Raw genomic sequence first — 24,490 nt, forward strand, 5'->3', positions numbered from 1 at the left:
CCCAGGTTTACTTGGAATGTATACTTTGAAAGGACATCTACCTCGGAACGGAATAAGTTGTTCGTCAATCGTTATGTTAGCACTTGGAACGTAAAGAAGCTGCAAGGATTGAGTCCATTGCTCATAAAATGTGCGAATAGGACCAAGTTTATCTCCTCTTTGTTCTGATCTTCTTCTTTGCCTATCGTCAAATGCTAGTACACGAGAAATATTGCTAAATCGCTCCAAAGACAGGATTGCTCTCAAAAACGGACGTCTATGAAACTCGTCCCACAGGGAGTTAAGACTTTCATTTCAATTATAATAGGAAAAATATATTGTAAATAAATACCAATAAGTATAAGAAGTCCCAGGTAAGCATCGAACTCAGTAGAATCTATAGCTTGAAAATTTTCGAAAGCAGCACTTCCTTGCACATTTCTGTAGTGAATTATATCACTTTTCATAGCTTCTGTAAGGCATACATCAAAAGTATCACGAATTTTTGAAATACGATGAATAACATAAGAAGTCACTCCAGGTTTTCCGTGAAGAATATTTTCACTTGCTGCACGACTTAGACATTGCAAAGAAGGTATTGTTGTCCACTTTATCATCCGATCTTTATCAAAAACTTCTGTGCTATTAGTTACATTCGTCTCAAACATTCCTCAAGTACAAAATTAGCATCACAATCATCACTTGCATCGTCTTCAAGGTCACTCAAGAATGCACCAATGTCATGCTCAGTCATTTGTCCACGCTGACATTATGGCCAAGTAAATACAACAACGAATTTTACCGTATAAATACTATATAGTAAGAATTTAGAAAAAAAAAAATGTAGATTATATATACTTACAGTATGTCTAGATTCCATGTTTTATCAAAATCTATCGTCTATAAACTTAGATTTACAATAGCAACTGATCACTACAATATTTAGCACAGAACTGAAAGTCTTTGGTTTCGTTGTTATTGAATACAAAAATTAGAACTGTAAACGCATTCCAGCATTCACAACAGAGAGGTGTTCCAGACGATAACTCTGCAACAGGCGATATTACATTATATATTTACTATTCGTTTTACATATATGATAGGGGTCATAAAATGACCCGAACATGATATGCGTAAGCACTTGCAATAAACAATTTTCTAAGACTAAAATGGTGATAAAACTAATTGAATTCAATATATTTCAACAATTGATGCACTGAGTAGTAAGAACTTTCAAATATATTCCCCCAGTTAGAAATACGGTGATGTTACATATATGCAATTTGGGTCATCAAAAGACCCTAACGTAGTAGCAGGGTTAAATCCTATTTTTCTGCAATTCAGTAGAGTAGTTAACTACAACTGTTTCAGTACTGAGCGCAGATACCGCGTTAACTTTTTTCTATTTAAGCAATTTATTCGCCATAATGTAATTTTACTTTTTTTATTATTACAAATTTATCACTGCCTTAGGGCTTCAATGACGTCGGCTTTCATGGCTCAGCGCAAATTCCTACCCCTAATATTGATGCTTTAGCTTTTTCAGGACTTATATTGAATAACTACTATGTAAATCCAATATGTACGCCCTCGAGAGCGGCTCTAATGACGGGAAAATATCCAATACATACAGGTGAGAAAATTTTACCACTAAAATTAAAATCGATTATTATATTATAATAATTATATAATATATTATATAAGGACCTAAAATTATGCTAATCAGTTATTTGAGCAATGGAGTTGGTCCCTAAATAGATGTTGACTGTAATATAACCACTTTTTTACAATAGCGGCCGTCCAACGGGAAGTAATAGAAAACCTCATAAAAACTGTTTGCGTTTCCGAGGTGGCGTAAAACTGCAGGTGTACTTTTAGAACTCCTGACGATAGGTAGGTGAAAGGGTTGAAGCACACTGTGGCACTCTCCAAGTAGCACTAAAGCGCCGTTTTAAATAACATTATGAGATCTCCAAGAGGCGGATATCTAGAGCCAGCCAGAGCTGTTGATGTAATGGAGAAGGTTGATGGGATTTAGAGTGCGCCAACTCCAGGCTGTCCAGAAGAAAAGAGCATCCAGTGATCTTAATCGTCTAGCTGCCAAACCCGGACATTTACAGAGAAAGTGCTCAACAGTTTCCTTCTCTAAAAGGTCCCCAAAGCTTTTGCGATGAGGATTAAATGATAAAGCTAGCTTTTCCGCGGGTGTGGCGTTCGTCCAATGGCCGGTACGAGTTTGGAAATTGAATGGCGTGGAGTTCCCAGGACTCCCTGAGTCTTTCGTATATTGTACTGGGCCCATAGGGTTTTCGAAATAGCACATGAAGAACTGGAGCTCCATCTTTTCTCAGCTTTCCTGAGAAATAAGTGGTGGGACTCCCCTTTAACAACAGTCAGCGGTATGCCGATGACCGGGTAGGAGGTCTCTGTGACCAATTCAGCCCACTTCCTGGCAAGCTCATCAGCAATTTCATTGCCCAAAACTCCTGCGAATATTCTGTTCCATATTTTAACTAGAGTTAATAATTGTTTTCTAAAGTGTATGATTTTCTGACATATAATTCTTGAGTATTAAGTATAATTCTGGCGTTTCAACTAGTAAACCAAATAATCAGCAACTCAGCTCATTAGAAAACTCTTTTTTGTTGAGAAGATATTTTACTGTACAATGTTCTGCCATTTTTCTGGACAGGATATTGAGTGTAAACTCAAATTACTAACTTATAGAGCTCACAGATGAGCCAGTCAGTCTGAATGGTGTATTGGGAATGAATGGAGGCAGTACGGTCTATAAATGAATATCAAACACCCAGCCAGTCTTTCGTGTCAAAAGACTGTTGAGAATTCTAGAGACAGAGTCTTGGAAATGAAAAATGCGATAGCTCTTCATAATTTATTTTATCAGAAACTAGAATTTGGTGTTTTGGGGATCCAACTGCCATAAATCTCTCACCTGTTCGAAGGGCGGTTTAAATCTAATCTCTCTGATCTCTGAGCTAAGAGCCTGATTATAATACACAAGCAACGTGCGTTTTTAATATTTTTTTCATAAAGCGGTTGAGAATTGCAGACATGTATACTAGATGAGAGAAATAGTACGTAAATTGTGCGCTCACTAACTCTCTTTAAGTGTTCCATATATATTATATTTTTCCTTTGAATTCAAGTGGAGCGAAATCACAGTTTCCACATCGATTCCTAAATAGTACTGCGGTGGGTCTATAAATTGCTTTGCAGAAGCCGTTTATTAATTAAGCTTATTTGGCAACCATGTTTCTTAACGCTCTCGAAGCTCCAATAAAGTTTGTACTTTATATGGCACTTTTAGCTTAGAAGAGTTTCACATTTGTGCACAAGTTGCATGTCGTTTGGTAAAAGTCCAATTCGTAAATTTCACAACTCCCAGGGCTAGTATTGAACGGCTTTATTCGGCTTTAAAAACCGTTTGAACTCGAATGCCTTCAAATTGTGAAAAGGCTGTCACAACATTTATCTATATACAGTGTTGGAAAAAATAATAGAAACGATGTGAATTTTTCTTTCTTTTGGGTATATTTCTTGCAAAATAATTTTTGCTGTTGAAGTTCATATCTTTTTATAAAGAAACAGTTTTATATATAAAAATAGAGGTACTCAACTCTTGCTACATTTTTGTAAAAAAGAAATCATGAAGTTCATTTTATTGTCCTTGGAAAAAATAATAGAAACGACATCCTTAAAGCTAATAAACAAAAGTATTTTTCTTTAAGATAATTTAACAAAACTTTTAAAATTGTAAACAAATTAATATTTGGTTGTTGCACCCTGGGCTTTAATGACTGCGGTGCAACGCCGGCTCATAGAGTCCACTAACTTGGCACAAACTGATGGGTTTATACTAAACCATTCTGCCTGGACTTTTTCCCACAAATCTGCTTTATTTTTTGCCTTTAGGCGGCAATTCTCTTCTTCAGAATGCCCCAAAGGTGCTCTATTGGATTCAAGTCCGGGGATTGTGAAGGCCATTCTACTAACTTTACATTGTTATCCTGGAACCAGGAGTGTTTTAGGTCGTTATCTTGTTGAAACTCCCAAATCAATGGCATTTCTTCTTTGGCATATGGAAGCATAACATTATTTAAAATACTTACGTAGTCCGCAGCGCACATCTTATCTTTAATCCAGAATAAAGATCCAACTCCTGCCGACGAAAAACATCCCCAAAGTAGTATATTACCACCTCCTTGCTTCACGGTCTTCAACGTGTGCTTTGGATCGTATGCAGAGTTTTAGGTCGTCTTACATGTACCTTGCCATCAGACCCAAACAAATTAATCTTTGTTTCATCTGACCATAATACGTTTTTCCAATTTGCACGCAGTAGATGTTTCTTTGCAAACGATAATCTGCAGGTTATGTTTTTTCTGCTAAGGTATGGTACTTTTTTGCCCTATAGGCCTTTAATCCCCCAGATATTAATCTATTTCGGATTGTTCGACTGCTTACTGGCGCTTGTAAAACATTTTTCAATTCTTCTGAGGATAAAAATGTTTTTTTTTTTTCGATTCTCGTATAAGCAGTTGGTCAAACTTCTTTGATGTTGCGCGCTTTCGTCCTCGTTTTTCCTCTGTAATTTTAAAATTAATCGCAGAAAACACCTTTTTTTTGGTGCAGTGTTAATGAAAGAGAAATTATAAAAAAACTAAGAAGTGATGGCCTTTCTGTGTCACGGATTGCCGATTATTTCATTAAACGACGAGATTATTTCATTAAATCGGCAATCCGTGACATAGAAAGGCCATCACTTTTTAGTTTTTTTATAATTTCTGTTTCATTAACAGTACAGTGTTTACCACGTCCCATTCTGAATACAATATTCATAAGATAAGAAATATTTTATGAACAAGACAATAATAAATATAATTTATTACGTACTTTTCCAACAAAATATCAAACAGTTTAAAAATAACAGTATATTATTAATTTTAACTGTAGCTATTCAAATTTTTCCGAAACGTTTCTATTTTTTTTTCCAACTAAAACACGCGGTTCTGCACCAAAAAGAATACTGAGCCTAAATATTTGCGATTATGCACATAAAAACAAGACAAAATAAAGTACCGTTATCAAACAGTATTACACAGTGTGTATCTGCATAAATAGGTACATACTTACAAACTAAAAATTTTATATGAAATATGGAGTGATTGTCGTTTCTATTATTTTTTCCAACACTGTACATATATATACATAATTGGCGCGTACACCCTTTTTGGGTGTTATCTAGTCTCTATTAAAAATAAAATACATCTGCAATGCAAAATCTTTCGACTTGTATGTACGTGTTTTGGCTAGTTGCAGATTTTTCTGCAGTCTCACTCCAATTGCCACTACCTCTGTATGCTGTGATGACACACAGCTTAAATCCACATTTTAGACTTTTCACCAAACGTAGCATTTATTATCTATCGATAGTAATTTTTACGTCTCTATATATCACTTAACTACCATTTTCCCTGCTTCAATAGTCAAAGATAGCACAAGGCACCAAAATTTGATCGACTTTCAAAACCAAGAACAGGACTATAAATTGTATACTGTTCACTAGACAGGGCTAGTTTACTGGGGCGGCTGCCTTTGGTCGGGAAAACGCCAAGTCATTCCGGTAACGTAGAACCGGCTGCCATGGGAATGGCAAATCAAATCGCTTGCCGGCAGCACTTGGGGCAAAGACAAAGAATTGTTGCTATCGACATTTAAGGCAATTGGCCGGCCGGTTCTAAACTATGCTGCTCCTGTCTTCGACTAGAACCAGTGACACCTAGTGGATAAAGCTCCTGACTTGCCAAAGCACTGCCATTCGGACAGCGACGGGTTGCCTCCCTCTTCAACACCTTCACAATGTGGCACAGATGCTCCCAGTAATGGAGCACAACAAACTGCTCAGCAAGCTGTTCCTGTTAGGGTGCTACCGCAGGTTTCACCCTTGCAGACACCTGCTTGAGCCAGAGCCGCTTTCTAGGCACGTCAGGAGACACCTATTTCACTACGCCGCCGAGATCCAGGACAAAACTGACATACATTTACTGGACCAGACAGTGTTTAAACAGACATTAAACGACATTCATCGGGAGACCGTTCTTAAAATCCCGACCACCTAATGCTGTAATCGGAGTCCAACCACCACTTACAGTAGATGAAGAGCTCCAGCTTCCCTGTGAGACCCGCGTAACACTGGCACAATTATGTTCTGGATACTGTAGCAGGTCAAACTCCTACTTTTCCAGAATTGACCTCGACATACCCATATGCTCAGCAGGTGAAGGCACCCTGCGCGATCTTAACCACCAAACCCACTCATCTAACACCCCTCTCCCTCAGGATCTAACCTGTCGATACAGTAAATTTCCTGGGTCGACTTTTAGATGAGTTAGACGAAGACGACTGGTGATATACACTACACTGACAGGGCTTGTATTACTGCTACAACAACAACAACAACCACAATTTGTAGAATGGGCCCAGTATTCTGGCTTAAAAACAAAAGTCGATTTGTTGCTATATTTGAGGTTATGTAACATCTTGAGATATTACCTTTAAAGGTCTCAACGGTGTCGCAAAGTACAATTATTTCATTTCTAAACCAGTTTTCATAATAAAAAAGTGTGTTTGTGTAAGAGATAACCTCTATTGAATTTACAGTTTAAATTGTTTCTAACAAATTATTTTTTAATCCCATCAGGCATGCAACATACTGTATTATATGGCGCAGAACCGCGTGGCCTACCACTGACTGAGAAAATTTTGCCCCAATATCTGAACGAATTGGGGTATGTACTTCGTCTTATGGTCGTCTAAGTTATGTTTAACTTTCACAATTACTTCACTAAGTGCCATCATTCCAAATTTTGATATGATTAAATTTATGATATTTTAATTTTATAATCCATCTTCGTTTCAATTTTCCAGCTACTCATCCCATATTGCTGGCAAATGGCACTTGGGCCATTATAAGAACATCTATACGCCTCTACAGCGTGGTTTTAAGACGCATGTGGGCTTTTGGACGGGCCATCATGATTTCTTTGATCATACGGCGGTAGAGCACGGCATGTGGGGACTGGACATGCGGAAAGGTAATTTTGCAAGGAAATGCAAAGGGTGAAGTACAAGGAGCTTGCAAGTGAGTTACAAAAGAATATGAGTATGGCGAGAGAAGGGTAGACAGAATAGGCAACTTCAAAGCGGAATGGGTGTGTGCGAGACTACAATACCATTCGGTAATGCCAGGCATGAAACACTAAACGATAGAGGTTTTTTCTAATAGCCGTCGCTGATGAAATTACAGCTTATTCAAACCAACTTGGAGGCGTCTTAGAATAGCCTTCCGCTTACTTTCATCTTTAAGTGAGGAATTTTTCAATAGCGCCAAAATGTTTTCAATAGCATTTTTGTTCAGGGCATAAAAGTGTCTCAATTTCGTCAAGGCGGGATAGCTGAAAAGAAGATGGTGTTAAGATTCCACCACGTCGTCGTAAAAATAGCTGTCACAAAACGGATTTAAAGTAACGTAAAGTAAATATTGAGTAAAGTTCGATTGCGCATCACCACAGGAATTCCTATTGGAAAGCGTGTGGCTTAGATCGCTATTAATATCGTTAACTACGGCTTTATTTGGCTGAAACGCTCACTCGATTGTGGACGAGAAGGGCCTTATGACTTTTACACGTTCGGTTTGTTGTCCAACGCCCGTTGAACCGACCGAGCCCACTTGCACAAGAGTAGCCCACAAGTATTGGGTATAGGAATAAGTTTCCGTACTTTCTTTCCCAATTCAGTACCTCTAAATATTTCTGAACCAATTTAGCAACTTGTGCAGCAAAATCAGTTTGTCATGTCTACCGTCCCATTCCGGCCGCGTTTCTTTGAGAGCTCGTTTCAAACGCATTAGCTGCAGTCGGTAACGATCACCAGTGATGGTTTCAGAAAGTTTAAGGTGTTCATAACAGATGACACCCTTCTGATCCAACCAGATGCACAACATAACCTTTGAAGCATGAATATTTTTTTTCGCTGTCGATGGATTTGGTTCACCTGGCAGGCTCCAACATTTTCGACGCTTAGGGTTATCATATATTAATAATAATAATTTTTCTTCGCCAGTGACGATGAGATGCAGAAAACCTTTTATTTTCTGTCGTTCAAGAAGGATCTCTTAGATGTGGTACCCAGTTACCTGTTTTCTGAACCATTCCCATCGCGTGCAAATGTTCACCAACGGTTGATCTGTTAACGTCCAACATCGTCAAGGGTTCGACATGCGTCTTCATCCAATAATTGTTGTAGTTGAGTACCTTCGAATTTTTTCTGTGCCGCCCCTTCAGTCAGATAAAAAAGGATCTTTACGCTTCAAACAAATATCAACTACTGCGACCGAGACCTTACATATACACCTTCAAATCACCAGCGAATACAACGATAGTATCAACAGAGACACCTCTTTTACGAGGGCGGCAAACTTATTCCCATACGCAATAGTAGCTGGCAATCTCACACCCTCCTTGTTAATATACATATATCTGGAGGGCTGTTCGCCTAGTTAATAGTTCATAAAACAAGTCTTTCATGATTGAGGTCGAAGTAGTTAGCAGCTCGTTGGTAGTTACTAGAATCCCTACATTCTCCTTGTTTGGAGAGACTACCTCGATAGACACCCTGCCTTGATAGTTTGTCAAAACTGAAGTTTCCTGCAAAGGCACTGTGATCTGATACCCATATTAGCTTTGTAAAGAAGCATTTAAGAACAACCGAAATAAAAGTGAGGCACTGCAAGATTAATTTTAAACGCAGGGCGTACAGTAAGGCCTTGATTATCCCTAAATATGAGGATACACATATGTTGAGCTCCTTACATGATGACTTTGCGAGGTATGCAATGCTACAAGAGTACTAATTTCATTCAGAGAAACTATTAGGCATGTTCATGATTTGGTCTACGGACTCTTGTCGTTTCTGCAACCAATCTCAGGAAACTCCAATGCACCTTCTCCTGGAATGCAGCACTATAGCGCGGAGAAAGGCTGAGACATCTTGGCCAATTGCAGCCAAAAAAAAAAGGCGCAAACGCTCAATGCAACCCAGCACGATTCTGAGTTTGATAAGGAAACTGGGTCTGGATAAGGTACGGTGATGCGTGCACAAAAGATTATGAGGTCGAAATGCAAATCTCATAAAGAATCTAATATACCAGGTGTATAAGCTTAAATCCGCTGTTTTTTAGTAAAAAAAACCCATTTTTTTTATAGAAAGCAAAAAAATAATTTATTCAAAGTATTTGCCCTCGCTAGCTATACATTTTTCCCATCTCTCGGGCAATTTGTGTATACCACGCCAAAAGAATTCTTCATCTTTCGAGGCGAACCACTCGTCAAGCCATTTCCGGACGTCTTCGTACGAATCGAAGTGCTGTTCGGCGAGCGCGTGACCCATCGATGAAAACAGATGATAGTCCGAAGGGGCCAGGTCTGGTGAAGAAGCGGGATGAGGTAGCACCTCCCAATTGATTGTCTCCAAGTAGTTTTGGACCATTCTTGACGTGTGCGATGGGGCGTTGTCGTGGAGGAAAATCAGCTTCTCATGTCTTTGTTCATAACGAGGCCTTTTTTCACGCAAAGCACGGCGCAATTTGATGAGTTGTTGGTGGTAGCGATGAGAATTAACAGTTTCACCAGGTTTCAACAGCTCATAGTAAACGACACCCTGCTGATCCCACCAAACGCACAGCATCGTCTTGCGTCCAAAGCGATTAGGTCTTGATGAAGAAGTTGATGGTTGGCCGGGATCGACCCATGATTTTTTTCGTTTAGGATTCTCAAAGTATATCCACTTTTCATCGCTAGTCACCACAAGATGCAGGAACGACTTTCTTTTATGCCTAGCCAGCAAGATTTCGCATGTGTTTTGGCGTCGCTCCATCTGTCTATCGTTCAATTCATGGGGTACCCATTTTCCGACTTTTTGGACCTTTCCCATGGCACGTAAACGCATGGAAATGGCTGGTTGAGTGACACCTAACTGCTCGGCAAGCATTTTTTGCGATTGGGTATCGTCCTCATCCAAAAGTGCCTGCAATTCATGGTCCTCAACTTTTCTGGGCCGATTTTCACGCTTCTTGTCACTCAAGTCCAAATGGCCGTCTTTGAACCGACGAAACCAGTCTCTGCAAGTTGTTTCCGGTAATGCACTGTCACCATAGGCCTCCACAAGCATTCGATGCGATTCGGCAGCCGATTTCTTCAAATTAAAGCAAAAAAGTAGAGCTTACCGCATATGCTCTTTTTTTTGGCACAAAATTAGACATGATTACGCAAGGAAAAAAGTGTGTTGCTGTATGAAATCACTGATGATGTGCAGTGATTGATGTAAACAGGTGTCGAACCCATGCAAAAAAAAAATATGGCATTTCTATGGTAACTTGATATGCTCACTAACGCCATCTACGAGCAATCAGCGGATTTAAGCTTATACACCTGGTAATCTAATTAGGCAATTAGATCTATCACACTATTATTTGAGAGCCTGCACCATCTCACTAAATATTCATAGCTGATATATTCACTAGGTCCTCTGCCGTTATCAAAGCTTTTGCTCAACTTAACATAAAGTAATAGGGTTTACCTAAGGTATACGAAACTTAAAAATTCTCAAGTGCAGCGAAAACCGACTCATCCAATCCATTCCTTTTAGTATAGAGAACATCATTGGGTGTTATGGTAAAATTAGGAAGGGAAGGATTAAAAACCTACACAACCCTTACTCAATCAGCAAGTGGCAAGTGAACCTCCTTTAACCAGAAGTCTAGTAACCTTCTGTCTGCAGGGTTTTTTTTTTTAAATAAAATTTAAGGTATAAGCACAACAAAGCTTGGAATCAGAGCCGACCTCCAATTTTTTGTAAAATTACAAACTGCAACTCTCTCCTATTGGCTCTCTAGTGCTTTTTACCAAAATTTCTCTACTAGAATTTTAAATAATGCTACTTAAAATTTTTAGGCATGGAAATCGGCTACGAGTTTCATGGAAAATATACCACCGACATAGTCACCGATGAGGCAGTGCGTGTGATTGCCGATCACAATGCAACCGCACAGCCGCTCTTCCTCTACGTTGCACACGCCGCAGTACACTCAGGTAATCCATACAACCCACTGCCGGCGCCAGATGACGTAGTGGCTAAGCTGGAACAAATCGAGGATATGGGAAGGCGACGATATGCGGGTAAGAAAAAAAGGAAAAAAATGAAAAAAAGAAGAAACGAGAAACGTAAACATAAACAAAATTATAAAGAGATATGCAGTGGTGTATAGAATTACTTAGTAGAGAGACATACAGTGGTGCATAGGAACCATAGCAGCGGTGATCGTGCATGCTTTGTTAGGAAACAAGATCAGTTCGCTTGTGTTGAGTTGCTCATATGCAAATACACCGCATAATTAGCGCTCATTTGATATGAAATTCAAGTCAATTATCTAATTAAAAATTAGATTTGCATTTTGTAAGTGAAGCGATAGAGAAGCTGCAATGTCACCAGCAAGTCTGCCGTAATCGCGTGTATAATCAAACTACGTGTCACTGAACTCTCTGGCTGTGTGAACTACATACATACATACATACACATGAAGACTTCTACGGCGATAGCTTCTTCTCTGTCGCTCAGAAATTTGTGCTTAATAACCCAAATTTTCTATTGTTCTCTACAGCAATGCTCGTCAAATTGGATGAGTCTGTTGGACGCATCGTGCAGGAACTGCAAGCGAGAAACATGTTACAAGACTCCATCATCGTGTTTAGCACAGACAATGGCGGTCCACCGCAAGGTTTCAATCTAAATCACGCTTCAAATTGGCCATTGCGTGGCGTCAAGAACTCCATGTGGGAGGGTGGCGTACGCGGTGCTGCGTTACTTTGGTCACCGCGATTGCAGAGCCGGCCGCGTGTAGCCGAACAGCGTATGCAAATCGTCGATTGGTTGCCTACACTCTTGAGTGCGGCAGGAGGTGTCAACGCTGAACAGTCGCTGCAGTAAGTATGACAATTACACAGCGAATTAGCGACAACTTGTGCTTACTTTTACTTGATTTTAATGTTGCACAGTAATGCCTCTGCCGCGTTGGACGGCCTAAGCATTTGGCATGCGCTTTCGCAGGATGAACCCTCGCCGCGTCGCACTATCCTGCACAATATCGACGATATTTGGGGCAGCGCAGCACTCACTATGGGCGACTGGAAGCTTGTCGTTGGCACTAATTATCCCTTAATGTGGAACGGTTGGTATGGTCCGCCGGGTGTGCGCGATGCAAAGGCGTACGATTACAAAATGCTGCAACGTTGCCCCGCCGGCCATGCGCTGGCTAGTTTAAATATGACACCCAGTGTAGCGGAGGTGATACGAATGCGTAGTGCGGCCACAGTCAACTGTGTGCTCGAATTGACGCCGAGCGCATGCGATTATAAGGGAAGAAAACCGTGTTTGTACAATGTGAGAGAGGATCCATGCGAGTACTACAATCAGGCCGAGAAGTAAGTCATGCAAAAACGATTTGTAATATTCTGTTACACGTAAGCATATCTACTTATGTATATGGACAGTCATTCAGCATCGTTTTTTCATAAGCTATTTAGGCTAAGTTATTTATTTTGCCGATTAAGTAATGCGTAATAAGCCTCCTAGGTCCAATATGCTTGTTTTGGGCGGTTAAAAGATGCGGCATTTCATATGGTACTATCACTTTTCTCTAGTTAAAATAGTTTAGTCTAGTTTAGGCTAGTTTATAGTGGCTACAATCCTCCAAACTTATTCTTAAAAATAGAATGACTCTGCTGGCATAACAGGGCATAAAAATTCTTGAACATTCTTTTTCCGCTTTTTTGTTATTAAAATTGAAAAAATAATATATTTACAATCAAAATAAATAAAGAAATAAAAAATGTTAGGCGTAAACTGCACTACATCGCCACCCGTTGCAGTTTGTCGTATCGCTTCTACTTCGATTCTTGAACATTCGTGCAACTAAGATTCATTAGAGTTCTAAAAAGTGTTAATAAAAGAAAAGACATTTTTTCCTCGCTAAAACGAAGCAAAATATAGTTTACTAGGTGGTCTATATAGCAGACCAGAATCAGTCGATAGACTGAAAAAAATCAACGCAGCCATGGCAATCGTATATAACTAACACAAGCTAAATTTTGTTAAATACATCCCAAGTGACGTAGCAGCCAAAGTTCCCCTCAACAATTTTTTTTTTCACCATGCTATCAAGCAAACCTTGAAATCTATCATCAGTACCACGTAATGGCTCGATGAGCAAGAAGGTGAGACCTTTACCAAACCTTGACCACATTTGTCTTGCTACCCTGCGCTTAGGTTTTTCAGGCCACCTTCTTTTTACATATTCCAGGAAGTTTAATTTAAGGAAGATTTTACAAGATGACAGGCCACCTTCTTTTTACAGGAAGTTTAATTTAAGGAAGGCTTTACAAGATGACAGGCCACCTCCTTTTTACATATTCCAGGAAGTTTAATTTAAGGAAGACTAATGAGATGCATTAGAGAGATAATGAGATGTATTAGATCAAGATGAAGTCTACAGTGTATTAAAGAGTGCCTAAATGTGTCAGGTAGGGTACTGATTGCTTTAGCAGTTTGGAACTTGGCCTCTTCACCATGAGTTATAAAATTGCTAGTGCCCAACTTCACTTAATTGATTGTCATGCACTTCCAAATGGATAAATAGCTGGGTTTAACACTCGACAGAAAATCATCCTGGAAATTATCCGCCGTTGGTGTCGGCATGGATAATCCGAAATTATAAGAAACTTTAGAAGTGTTCACTTAGGTCTGGTTCTTCTCCCTTTAAGGGAAGATTAATGCAATTGAATGAAAATATTAGAGAAAAAGTCTTCTATAGTGAACTTAAGGAAAGAAAAATTTAAGCTCCCAAATTACTAAAGTGGAATCCAAGTGGATGTAGGACCAACACAGAAGCAGTCGATTAGCATTTTCTTAGTTTTATAACCTTATATCCTTAAGGAGGTTAACGCATTTATTCTGTTGTCCATTAGGAGAGAAATATTTGACTTATTTTTTCGATCCGATATGGATATTTTGTTACTAATGTACATCAATGTAATTTTAATAATCGCATTCGCGCCTTAACCATCCCCTTGTTGTTGTCGTAGCATCATAAACATTCCCTATTCATATACCGGGAATGCTGCTCGAATGACAGTCTTTGGCCCGATATAAATCCGGGCCATCTCGGTAGCGTAGAACTGACTGTCTGAGAGAATATCAGTTCTCAATCCCGTCACTATTGGCAGTTAAAATGTGGCAAATTAGAGGACTTCTTCTACTTGGAAACCAGTATCAACAGCGATAAAAACGGCAGCCTTGAAATCAAATAAAAGCTATTTTGGACTGAGTAGGCAATTGAAAGCAAAAATCACACTTTATAAGTCTCTCATCATGCCCGTTTTATCGTATGGCGCAGAAGCTTTGACATGATAACGCCTGATGGGACGGCCCTTGACGTGTACAAGAGAAAGATTCAGCGGAGGATTAATGGATCTTTGCGGCGAGTATCGAAGGCTATAGAACGATGAACTATATGAGCTGTAGCAGGCAGGAGTAGAGTGCTGCGAATCAAGATTTAGCGACGCCGTTGGCTATGCTAAGTCGTACGTACGTGGACACAAATCCACCGGCTGTGAAAGTACTCGTATTCGGTACAATGCCCGAGCGTGGTAGCAGCGGAAGATGAAAGCCTCCACTGCGTTGACAGGATTAAGTGGAGAAGGGCGTGTAATTTCTAATTGTCATTTGTTTGCTCGCAAAAGAAATTAAAGCCGCGTTTTGTTGAAATCAGCCAAAATCGCTTAGACGATTACTGTGCTAGTAAAGAGGAAAGAAGAGTGTATAAATTCCATAACTATTGATAGAATTTTTTGCTGAAATTGATTTGGTCCCGTCGCAGAACGGGCTTTTTGACCAGCTCCTCATAAAATTGTAGAGTAAAGATCTTTAGATTTCATATGCTGCTTCATTTTAAGGAGGCTTTTTTTAATTTTCTTTAAATCTACTCGACCTCCGAAGAAATCTGAGGTGCCAAGGAGCCAAGGTGGTCGTTTCTTAACACATTAGTGCTAAAGACCACAAACCTGATTCAAGCGACCGGCCGGGCAGGCGCACAGAAAGTGGACCGCCGTCTCATCCTCCTCTCCACATGCTGGGCAGAGTGCACTGTCCCATTGAAAGTGGCCCGTCATCAGTCCAACCAGCCTCCTACAGTTTTCTCTGCTTGGTGACAGTAGGAACTGCGCCAGTCGGTCGGACAAGACAGGTAACATCAGTTTTGTTCATCTGCAGCCTCTCTCAGCCCGCCAAGCTCGCTTGTGGCTTAGAGTAACCTGTGTGCTAACCGTGTCTGTGATGGTTGCAGAAGGAAAGAGATGGTTAATTTAAAAAAAAATACCAGTCTAACGGTTAGACGCGATAGAAGTGAAACCTTCCGTAAAACCAACTGAGAGAGAATAAGACGAAAGCAGCATTAGGAGCGGGATAATTATAGGTTCATTAAAATATTGCTATAAAGTTCATATTTTATTATTATTCATCCTCAATGTTTTCAATTTCAACTAGGCATAATTGCGGTAAATATTTAAAAATTAAAATATTTACGAATATAAAAATGCACACGCGGTTGCTATTAAGAGCGTCCCCAGAAAAACCTGCGTGACCGAAACTCTAACACAATTACATTTTTTTGAATGTTACAAACACATATGCACGCAGGTTTTGCTGGGGCGTGACCGAAACTCTAACACAATTACACATATGCACTCGTATTTGTTTGAAAATCGACTTTTTTTTTGGTTCTCCGTCACCTTTGGAAAATGTGTAAACAGTAAGCAAACTTTATTCAAATATTTTCCCTTATTTTTGCATCAGTAAAATTAAACAAACGCCGTAGCCGAATGGGTTGGTGCGTGACTACTATTCAGAATTCACAGAGAGAACGTCAGTTCGAATCTCGGTGAGAACACCAAAATTAAGGAAAACTATTTTTCTAATAGCGCTCACCCCTCAGCAGGCAATGGCAAAACACCGAGTGTATTTCTGCCATGAAAAAAAGCTCCTCATAAACATATCATAAAATAAAATAAAATAACTGTATAAAAAAAATTTGTTTCTTGTGATTCGAACCAAGGATTTTGGATCGGAAGCTCACATTGCTAGCCGCTCGGCTATCGCGCCATGCTGTTGGCGCTGGCCTAAAAGTTATTTAGTTCGTCGCTACGTTTATATGTAATATTCGTAGCCAAGAGTGTCGCTTTTTCGTTTCATCGAGTCTCAAATCACTCCCAACGATTCTAAAGAAGTTTTCACTTCAAAAATGTATACATAAGTGGTGTTATTTCTGATCGCCTTTGCCAGAAGTGCTGGCGGAACTTTGTTACTTTTAGGTGTTGCACAGTGTGCTTTTTCAGCCCGTTTTCAGATAAGCTAATCTCTCTTTTTGTATTCACATGCTTTGTTATGCCAGCCAAACTGAGTTTTTTGTTCATTCTCAAATTTCAGATATCCTAATATACTCAAAACACTCTTGGACGAACTAAAACGCTTGAATGAGACTGCCGTACCTGCCGCCAACAAGCCAGATGATCCCCGTGGTGATCCTCGTTTGCACAATTACGTTTGGACAAATTTTGGCGATGTGGTGGACAGTGAATTCGTTGGTAAAATCGAATAAATTATATAATATAAGGCTAAATAATAATAAATATTTTTTTATAAAAAAACTTGAAATATTTTTGTGTTTTATTGTAACATTTGCTTGTCCGTTTCATTGCTTTAACATAACCTAAGATTATATATAAACAAAAAAATAATAAAAAATAATAAAAATCGTACATTTCGTTTAGAAGGTATGGAGCACAACTTAGCATAGAATTAAATGAAATGAATGAAGAAAGGTAGTTACGTAAATACAGTCAAAGGGGCATGACTATCTTCAAGTGCAGATGAAGGATGCACATTCTTTAGATCAATGGAAATGGTTGATGAGTTTCAGGGTTATAGTTCCACCTTAGGCTTCGAGTTTACTAAAGTTCTTATTTATATGCCACATGCATTTCATATACAAAATGCCGTTATACACGCACTAAATGCTAACTAGATAATATGCAATATGTAATAGTCTAGTGTTATGATGATTGAATACGAGTATGAGTAATGCCTTTTTATGTATGTAGGTATGTAATTATGATGAGGAGCGTTTCATTTTTCCACGCCCGCCGTATTTTCGTGGGCTCATTGTCCGCTATTAATCGTCTCTAATTGTTCGTGTTGCCTTCTAAAAGAGTTAATATCGATAGCCGTTGCCATCATTATCGCCATTTTGACCACCTGGACCGAAACCATTCGGACGTCCACTGGAGTAGCCCTGTCCATCGATATTGTCTTGACCGCCAGGTCTGCCATCCGAGTAACCATTGCCGTTGCTCTGATATTGGCCACCGCCATTGCCATTGCCGTTCGAGTAACCGTTACCATTACCATTACCATTTCCACCCGGACGTCCACTTGCATAACCATTATCGCCCAAATCTTGCCCATTTGGACGACCATCAGAGTAGCCGTTGCGGCCTAGTCCCTGTCCGCCACCGTTGCCGTTGCCGTTGCGGCCTTTGCCATTGCGGCCGCTGTAGCCATTGCCGTTACCATTTCCATTGCCGTTACCGTTGCCATTGGGACGTCCGCTCGAGTAGCCATTGCCGCCTAGATCTTGTCCGTTCGAATAGCCATTTCCACCACCGAGTCCATTGCCATTCTGCTCGTAATCATAGCCATTAGCGCCACCAGCACCACCACCGAGTCCATTGTTAGCTTCACCTTCATAACGGACTTGTGGACGATAGCCACCCTGATCGGCTTCGTAGTCGACGATCTATGTTGGAGTGTGAAAAACGAGAGGGAGACATAGGGAGAGATAGAGACGTAAAGAGAGAGAGGGAGACATATAGAGAGAGGGAGACATAGGCAGAGAAAGAGAGATAAAGAGAGGGAGAGAAACGAAGAAATTAAAAAAAGAAGCTAATTATATCGGTAAACTTAAGCCTACTAAATAAAATAAACAAATAATTGGCGCGTACACTTCTGGTAAGTGTTTGGCCGAGCTCCTCCTTCTATTTGTGGTGTGCGACTTGATGTCGATCCACAAATGCAGAGACCTACAGTTTTAAGCTGACTCGAAACGGCAAATGGTTTTTTTTATGAGGAGCTTTTTCATGGCAGAAATACACCCGGAATTTACCATTGCTTGCCGAGGCGACTGCTTATTGGTCGCTGGGAAATGTCTGGAAACAAAAATGTTTGCCTAAATGCAAATCCCTGTTACATCCCTGTTCAGACATTTTCAGCGGTATAATTTTTTACTGCTATCTTTTTCGGCGTACTAGCAAAACGTAAAGGAGAATCCAATACCTTTCAGCGTTGCTTACTTTTACTATATTTTCTACATAGAATCTCATCTAATACTAGTTCTCAAATCATAGCCCACTTAAAGATTTTCCCATCACCTCGAAATTAATTTCAGTGTTAAATTTGTTCTTACTTGCTTCCTTCCGTCAGGCAACAACACATTGTACTGGCCCGTTGTATAGTCGCCATCGCGCATTTCCGAATGCCCGAAGGACAAACCGCTCGGCGCATCTTCTACTTCGTAACTAAATTCGTATTGTGCTGGTTCCTATGGAATAACAACGGAAAGCAGGCGTATTTGAAAGCACTGAACTGACGGACAATAAACAAGCAAATTTCGTGTGAGGATTAAGCGAGCAATAGTGTTGCCAATGTAACTTTGAAGCATAGAGAATGAAGGAGCCAAGTAAGAATTTGTGTAAGCATTAGAGGGCGCTCGGCACAAATAATCCCGGAAAGGGCTGTATGCGTGCAGTAGCAGTGTATTGTATGCGCGTGTATCAACTATAATAGTATTAGGAGGTATGGCAATTTTAGAGTTCTGTACTGTTTAATTCGTGTGTTCCAGCAACCAACGTGTAACTCAAAGAAACGCGGCAGCAAACTGCTTGGCGTGAAATGTACCTTAACTGTGTATGCCACGCAAATTTGCGTGTGCCTATAACCTTGTGTGCCCTGTTTTGCTATATTAACACTTAACAGTTAGCTTAGAAACATAGTAAAGTTGTTGCCACTTACGCCACTTTCTCCGCTATCTCCTCCTCCCTGCGAGTAGTCATAACCATTTGCACCACCACCGTTGCCATTGCGTCCACCGCCATTTCCATTGCCATTGCGACCGCCTGCCCCTGGTGGCAAGTATTCCTGTGCTGGACGCCCACCTCCATTGCCGTTGCCATTGCCATTGGAGTACCCATTACCGTTACCGTTACCAGAAGCGGGCGGACCATAACTATCGGAGGGTTTCAGACCACCGCCGTTTCCGTTTCCATTCAAACCGGGTGCGCCATAAGTGCTTGAGGGACGTCCACCCCCGTTACCGTTACCATTACCATTCAAGCCAGGGGCGCCGTAGGTGGAAGAAGGCCGTCCACCGCCATTGCCATTGCCGTTGCCACCCAAACCAGGTGCGCCATAAGTGCTTGAGGGGCGTCCACCGCCATTGCCGTTACCATTGCCACTCCCCGAACCGGGTGCGCCATAAGTACTTGACGGACGTCCACCGCCATTGCCGTTACCATTGCCACCCCCCGAACCGGGTGCGCCATAAGTACTTGACGGACGTCCACCGCCATTACCATTGCCGTTGCCACCTAAACCGGGCGCACCATAAGTGCTTGACGGACGTCCACCCCCGTTACCGTTACCACCTAAACCGGGCGCACCATAAGTGCTTGACGGACGTCCACCGCCGTTGCCGTTGCCGTTTCCATTACCACCACCAAAACCTGGTGCACCATACGTGGAGGAGGGGCGTCCAGCGCCATTACCATTTCCATTTGCTGATGGCGGCAGGTAAGAGTTCACTGGCGGTTCCGGACGCGCCAGCACCGCCGACGTTACCAACAATAAACTCACAAAACACCAAATTCTCGACATTGCCGCGTTTTTTGATGTTTTTTTTTTTTTTGGTATTCCTCAGTAGGTTTGAGTATCAGCGAATTTATTTGAATTACAGAAGTAGAAATTAACACAAAAAATTATTTTGTGGCAGGACCTCAAGTCCTGTCTGCCCAGCTGTGTTCCTGTTGCACAATTCTGTACGTTGCCGAACACTTGGTTTTGCTGTGGGGTATTTTGTTTGGACTAACTCTTCCGCCTCTACTATCGAAGTTCAAATCAAATGATTAAAATCCAAATTCTGACTGATTTCCAACCACCAACTGTTGGCATATTTATATGCCACAAGCGAAGACGACGCAAGGCTGTTGGCGTAAACGCTGGCTGGCTAACTTCTTCTTGGAGGCGGCAGATGAGGCGTCCGGGCTCGACAAAAAAAAAAAAATAAAATAAACGAAATAAAATAAAGCAGAAGAGTCGTTCGAAAAGCGAGAGGATTTCCTCAGCGTTGGCAAGATATGATTTTGTTTTTGTTGTCAATTGGTGCGCGATGCTGCAAATGCTTCATTCGCGGCGCGCTTAAGACAAAGCGACTGCTATAGTTGTGTGGCTGTTGGTGGCGTCACTGCCACTCGTCATTCAACTGAGGTGCACCGCGTCACCGCCGCCACCGTTCAACTTTATTTTGTTCTCCAGCAGCTGACGCTGATGGGCTCATAGTAAAGTCAGCCACTCGGCCGACAAAGCAGATGAAAGATTCTCTCAAAACATCAGTCGTTTGTTGTATGAGTAAACGAAATCAAAAGTAAGCAACTGCCAATACCCCTCGCCTTGAATTGGCATCGTAAGTGCAAAATGTGGCACAAAGACGGCAAGACGCCGCTGCATTTAGTCAAAACAAAAAAAAAACCAAACAACGCAAAATTTTAATGCAGCAAGAAGCTGCACTTCATAAAGCAATAATACCTAAGTGAGAGCAACAAAAAAGTTGGGAAATCTACAAGCACTTTTTTTTACTTTAAAACTGTAAGCATGCATGTACGTGTGTATGTATGTGCGCTCATGTGGGTGCAAAATCGATGCCCATAAGCAAAGCGCATGCAGTGAGTGGTAGATAGCGCGTGCGCGCGCGTTTTTTCTTCTTTTCCATAAGTCGGCTCTGCTTCGGCGTCCTACACCAATGCCACCGCCAACTAGTAGTCTAGTCCGTGTGCGCTTACTGTTCGTGTTGCCAAATTAAGCAGATCATCTTGTTATGTTTCTTTTGCTGATCATCGGCCACATCATTATCTTGAAGGTGATTGTGATGTGTGACATAGCGCGCACAGTGATCGCGAGACTTCTTGAACTAAGACTTCTTTAGTTGGTGGTTGATGCTGTCTGCTGACTACCATTCTCGTACTTTTACGTGCATATCTATATACATGGACGGCACGTGCTTATGTGTGTGTGTGATGTGCTGCATTTGTTTGTACACTTCTAAGTTTGCTAGTCAATTTCAAGATGGCCCAATCGCAAACGTTCACTGAATGGTTCTCGGTGAGTGAAGTAGCTGTCGTGTGCCACTATGACTGAAAGGAATTGTTCAAGCCTAAAGGAGCCGCTGAGTTAATGGAGTTCCAAGCGAGTTATTAATAACCAAACTACGTATATCTGATGGAGACCTAGGACAAGGAAAAGTGGGTTTTATATAAATTGCGCCAAGGTTTATATGCCACAAACAAGGCTGGGCTGAAAATGAATCTGTCGGGGTTTTCCTAGTAAAATTTAATTATTTCTCAACATCTATAGATGTGTAAGGGAGCCTCCTATTTTCAATAAGTCTGTAAAATGCGAACAGCCCGCATCTCATTACAATTAAGCTCACCGCATAGTAACTACAATAGGCGAATCAAGCTTTCATCCTTCCTGTTGAAGGCTGTTCACGGGCTGATTGGTCTGCATCTAAGATGTGAAACTTCTCGGGGAGGTGTCCACAGAGTATCTGAGAAAGTGTTCGTAGTACGCAGCAATCAGACTGAGAGGCTCTGGTTCCTAGCTACAAGCCCTTCAGTATCCCTTGATTTAACGGGTCTACCTTGCTTACGATTCTTAACAATATAGAGAAATCCCTCTCTCAGAAAGAGCTCGTAATGGGCGTCTATGGTACATCACAATCAGACTGAGGACCTGAGGGCCAGACAAGCTCGGCTGAAGCTACTGGCACTCCAGTATACTTAGAAATCTTCAACTCTTCCCCATAGAGGCTGATCAATACACACTCTAACTGGTTCGAGGACTGGACTACAGGACCACTGCAGAGTATTTCAAGCCGAAGTAGCTGCAGTCAAAGTAGCAGTTGTGTGGTTGCTCACCTGTGTAACAATTGTTAGGGAAACAATAATTTACTCCAAAAGCCAAGTGGCACTAAGGTTCGAAGATGGTGCTCTGAATACTTTGAAATTTGAATGATGTGAGCATCTGGTCACAGGGTCATTGCGAAAAACTGTTGGGCTCTTAAGATAGTTTGGTACGGGCCTCATGAGGTGGTTTCCCCATGAAATGGGAAGATTAGGATTTCCTTGACTATCTATGATCTACTTTTGGGAATGTGGGCTTCGTGTCAGTTTAGCGAGTGATGGACAAGCGCACTAACCTGGAAGATCGGAAGCGCATAAGGGAACTTCTTATATTAACAAAGCCACTGCTCTCAAATTTTGTGGACGCAAATTCTGGCCGATTTCATTCTTTACGACGACATAGACATAGCGCAGCGAATAAAGCTCCATTGGCTACGTTGGCAGAGTCATGTCGCCCGAATGGTTACAAATGCTCCGGCTTCGAAAGTATTCGATGCGGTACCAGCTGGTGGTAGCAGAGGAAGAGCAAGGCCTCTTGAGTGTTTCCAACTGGCGCGCTTTGTCAAACTCGGACAAAATCGCGTAAGCGGCTATGACGCCAATCAAGAAGAGGAAGAAGAATTTCTAAACATTGTTCGTTAAGTATCCATGCGGCGAGACTTCATATTATATCGCGTCTTTTTTATGGTAGCTATTTGAAGGAAGAGGTTGCATCGTTTCAGCATCTTCTCCTCAGCCGCAGGGCTAAGATTTAGGCAACTTGGCTCCCACTTTTTTGCCATGTTTGCGGATATAACAGATTTAGATACTTATTGCGCAGTAGGACGAAGCAGTAACGAGTCATCGTTCGCTATTTTTCAAATAATGATTTATTAATACTGTGGATTTTAGGTTAGCAAACAGTGGAGGATTGTTTTATCTGGATCAGTTCCCGAGAGCGGAAAATTTTTGGCGGGCATTCAGCTGGCATTGACCAGAAACGTTTGCTGCGCATAAAGCTCATTTCTAGCGGATTCTTTCAGTAAATTTTCATCTGAGGGGACCAATTTTGGTGTATTCGAATTAAGAGCCAGCCCAATAATAACCGACGCATCTGTAGACTCAGTATGTGCGATTGCAAATGGCGGTATGTCTAGACGCACGTGGTTTAACGGAAAAAATTCCTTTGAGACCCCAGGAAACGTTTGTTAATACGGCTTTGAACCTGTCTCATAAAGTCATTATCAATGAAAATACGTGGAAAGAAGCATAATAAGATGAAAGTATCTGTTTATTGAAGGCTTATGTTGCAATGTGTGTTTGTTTTTGGTATAGTTTATGGAGACGATGTTTTCTTAATATCGGAGAGCGCCTGAGAGGGCGGTTAGCACCAAGAATGTTAGAAAGAAGATTGCGCCCATCAGTGAATACGTGACTTCACATTTTTCCAAGTTGTGCAGTATTGCTAACTATTTGCTCTTCGCAATAAATTTAGTGCTTTTTTATACCGAAAATGCGAAAATTTTGAAGTTTCATGTTTGTTTCTTTTTTTTTTCAATTTAAAGCTACCGAAACTTTGAGTTAAAAAAACTGTATTATTATAAAAAAAAAGGTTAAAAAAGGCCACTCTGAGAAGATTTTAGTAATAATGAAAATTTTTTGGTTCTTATAAAATTTAATATTTTGAAAGTAAAAATTTATTTTTTTGCTCCTTTTAAGGTTATGCAAAAATATTAAATGTCCCTCTCTCAACTCTTCTTAAGATTTAAAACATTTTTACACATTTTAAAAGGCGTTTGAATTTACTGAATGTGGATTAAAACCATAGAGGTGTAATCGTTCCTCTCGGCCATCAATCCTTAGTGGGACATAGGACATCAAGAGGTGTATTCATTGTAAAAATAAGCCACAAAATATCAGAAAATACCAAAGAAACCATACTGACGTTTTTAAAAAAAGAGTACCTTATCTAGTTACATAACCTCAAATATAGCAAATAAGTCGTTCCCTTAACAAAATAGTCTCGCTTAACAAAAAAAACTCATAAATTAAATTGTACATTAGAATAACACCTTTATTTGAAAAAAAAACGCATATTTTAAAGACAATTTGTCACG

General features: G+C 40.7%; 2 protein-coding genes across 2 annotated transcripts in view; one reads left to right on the plus strand and one right to left on the minus strand.

The window, feature by feature from the left end:
• LOC129245872 (arylsulfatase B) overlaps positions 1–16,781 on the plus strand; it is a 33,390-nt gene extending 16,609 nt beyond the window's left edge. Inside the window, exons 3-9 of the mRNA XM_054884299.1 lie at positions 1,453–1,612; positions 6,701–6,788; positions 6,928–7,094; positions 11,010–11,234; positions 11,717–12,038; positions 12,111–12,536; positions 16,594–16,781. Of these exons, the coding sequence (XP_054740274.1) occupies positions 1,453–1,612; positions 6,701–6,788; positions 6,928–7,094; positions 11,010–11,234; positions 11,717–12,038; positions 12,111–12,536; positions 16,594–16,765 (1,560 nt within the window). The 3' untranslated portion in view covers positions 16,766–16,781. The remainder of the gene's footprint in view (positions 1–1,452; positions 1,613–6,700; positions 6,789–6,927; positions 7,095–11,009; positions 11,235–11,716; positions 12,039–12,110; positions 12,537–16,593) is intronic.
• A 401-nt stretch (positions 16,782–17,182) lies between these two features.
• Positions 17,183–20,094, minus strand: LOC129245998 (pro-resilin). The gene is made up of 3 exons (XM_054884479.1): positions 19,234–20,094; positions 18,629–18,763; positions 17,183–17,962 (listed from the first exon to the last, which is right to left on the minus strand). The coding sequence occupies exons 1-3, from the start codon at positions 20,092–20,094 to the stop codon at positions 17,378–17,380; spliced, it is 1,581 nt and encodes a 526-aa protein (XP_054740454.1). The 3' UTR covers positions 17,183–17,377.
• Positions 20,095–24,490: the final 4,396 nt, after the last annotated feature.

Source organism: Anastrepha obliqua, chromosome 4 (assembly GCF_027943255.1).
Source record: "Anastrepha obliqua isolate idAnaObli1 chromosome 4, idAnaObli1_1.0, whole genome shotgun sequence".
NCBI lineage: Eukaryota > Metazoa > Arthropoda > Insecta > Diptera > Tephritidae > Anastrepha > Anastrepha obliqua.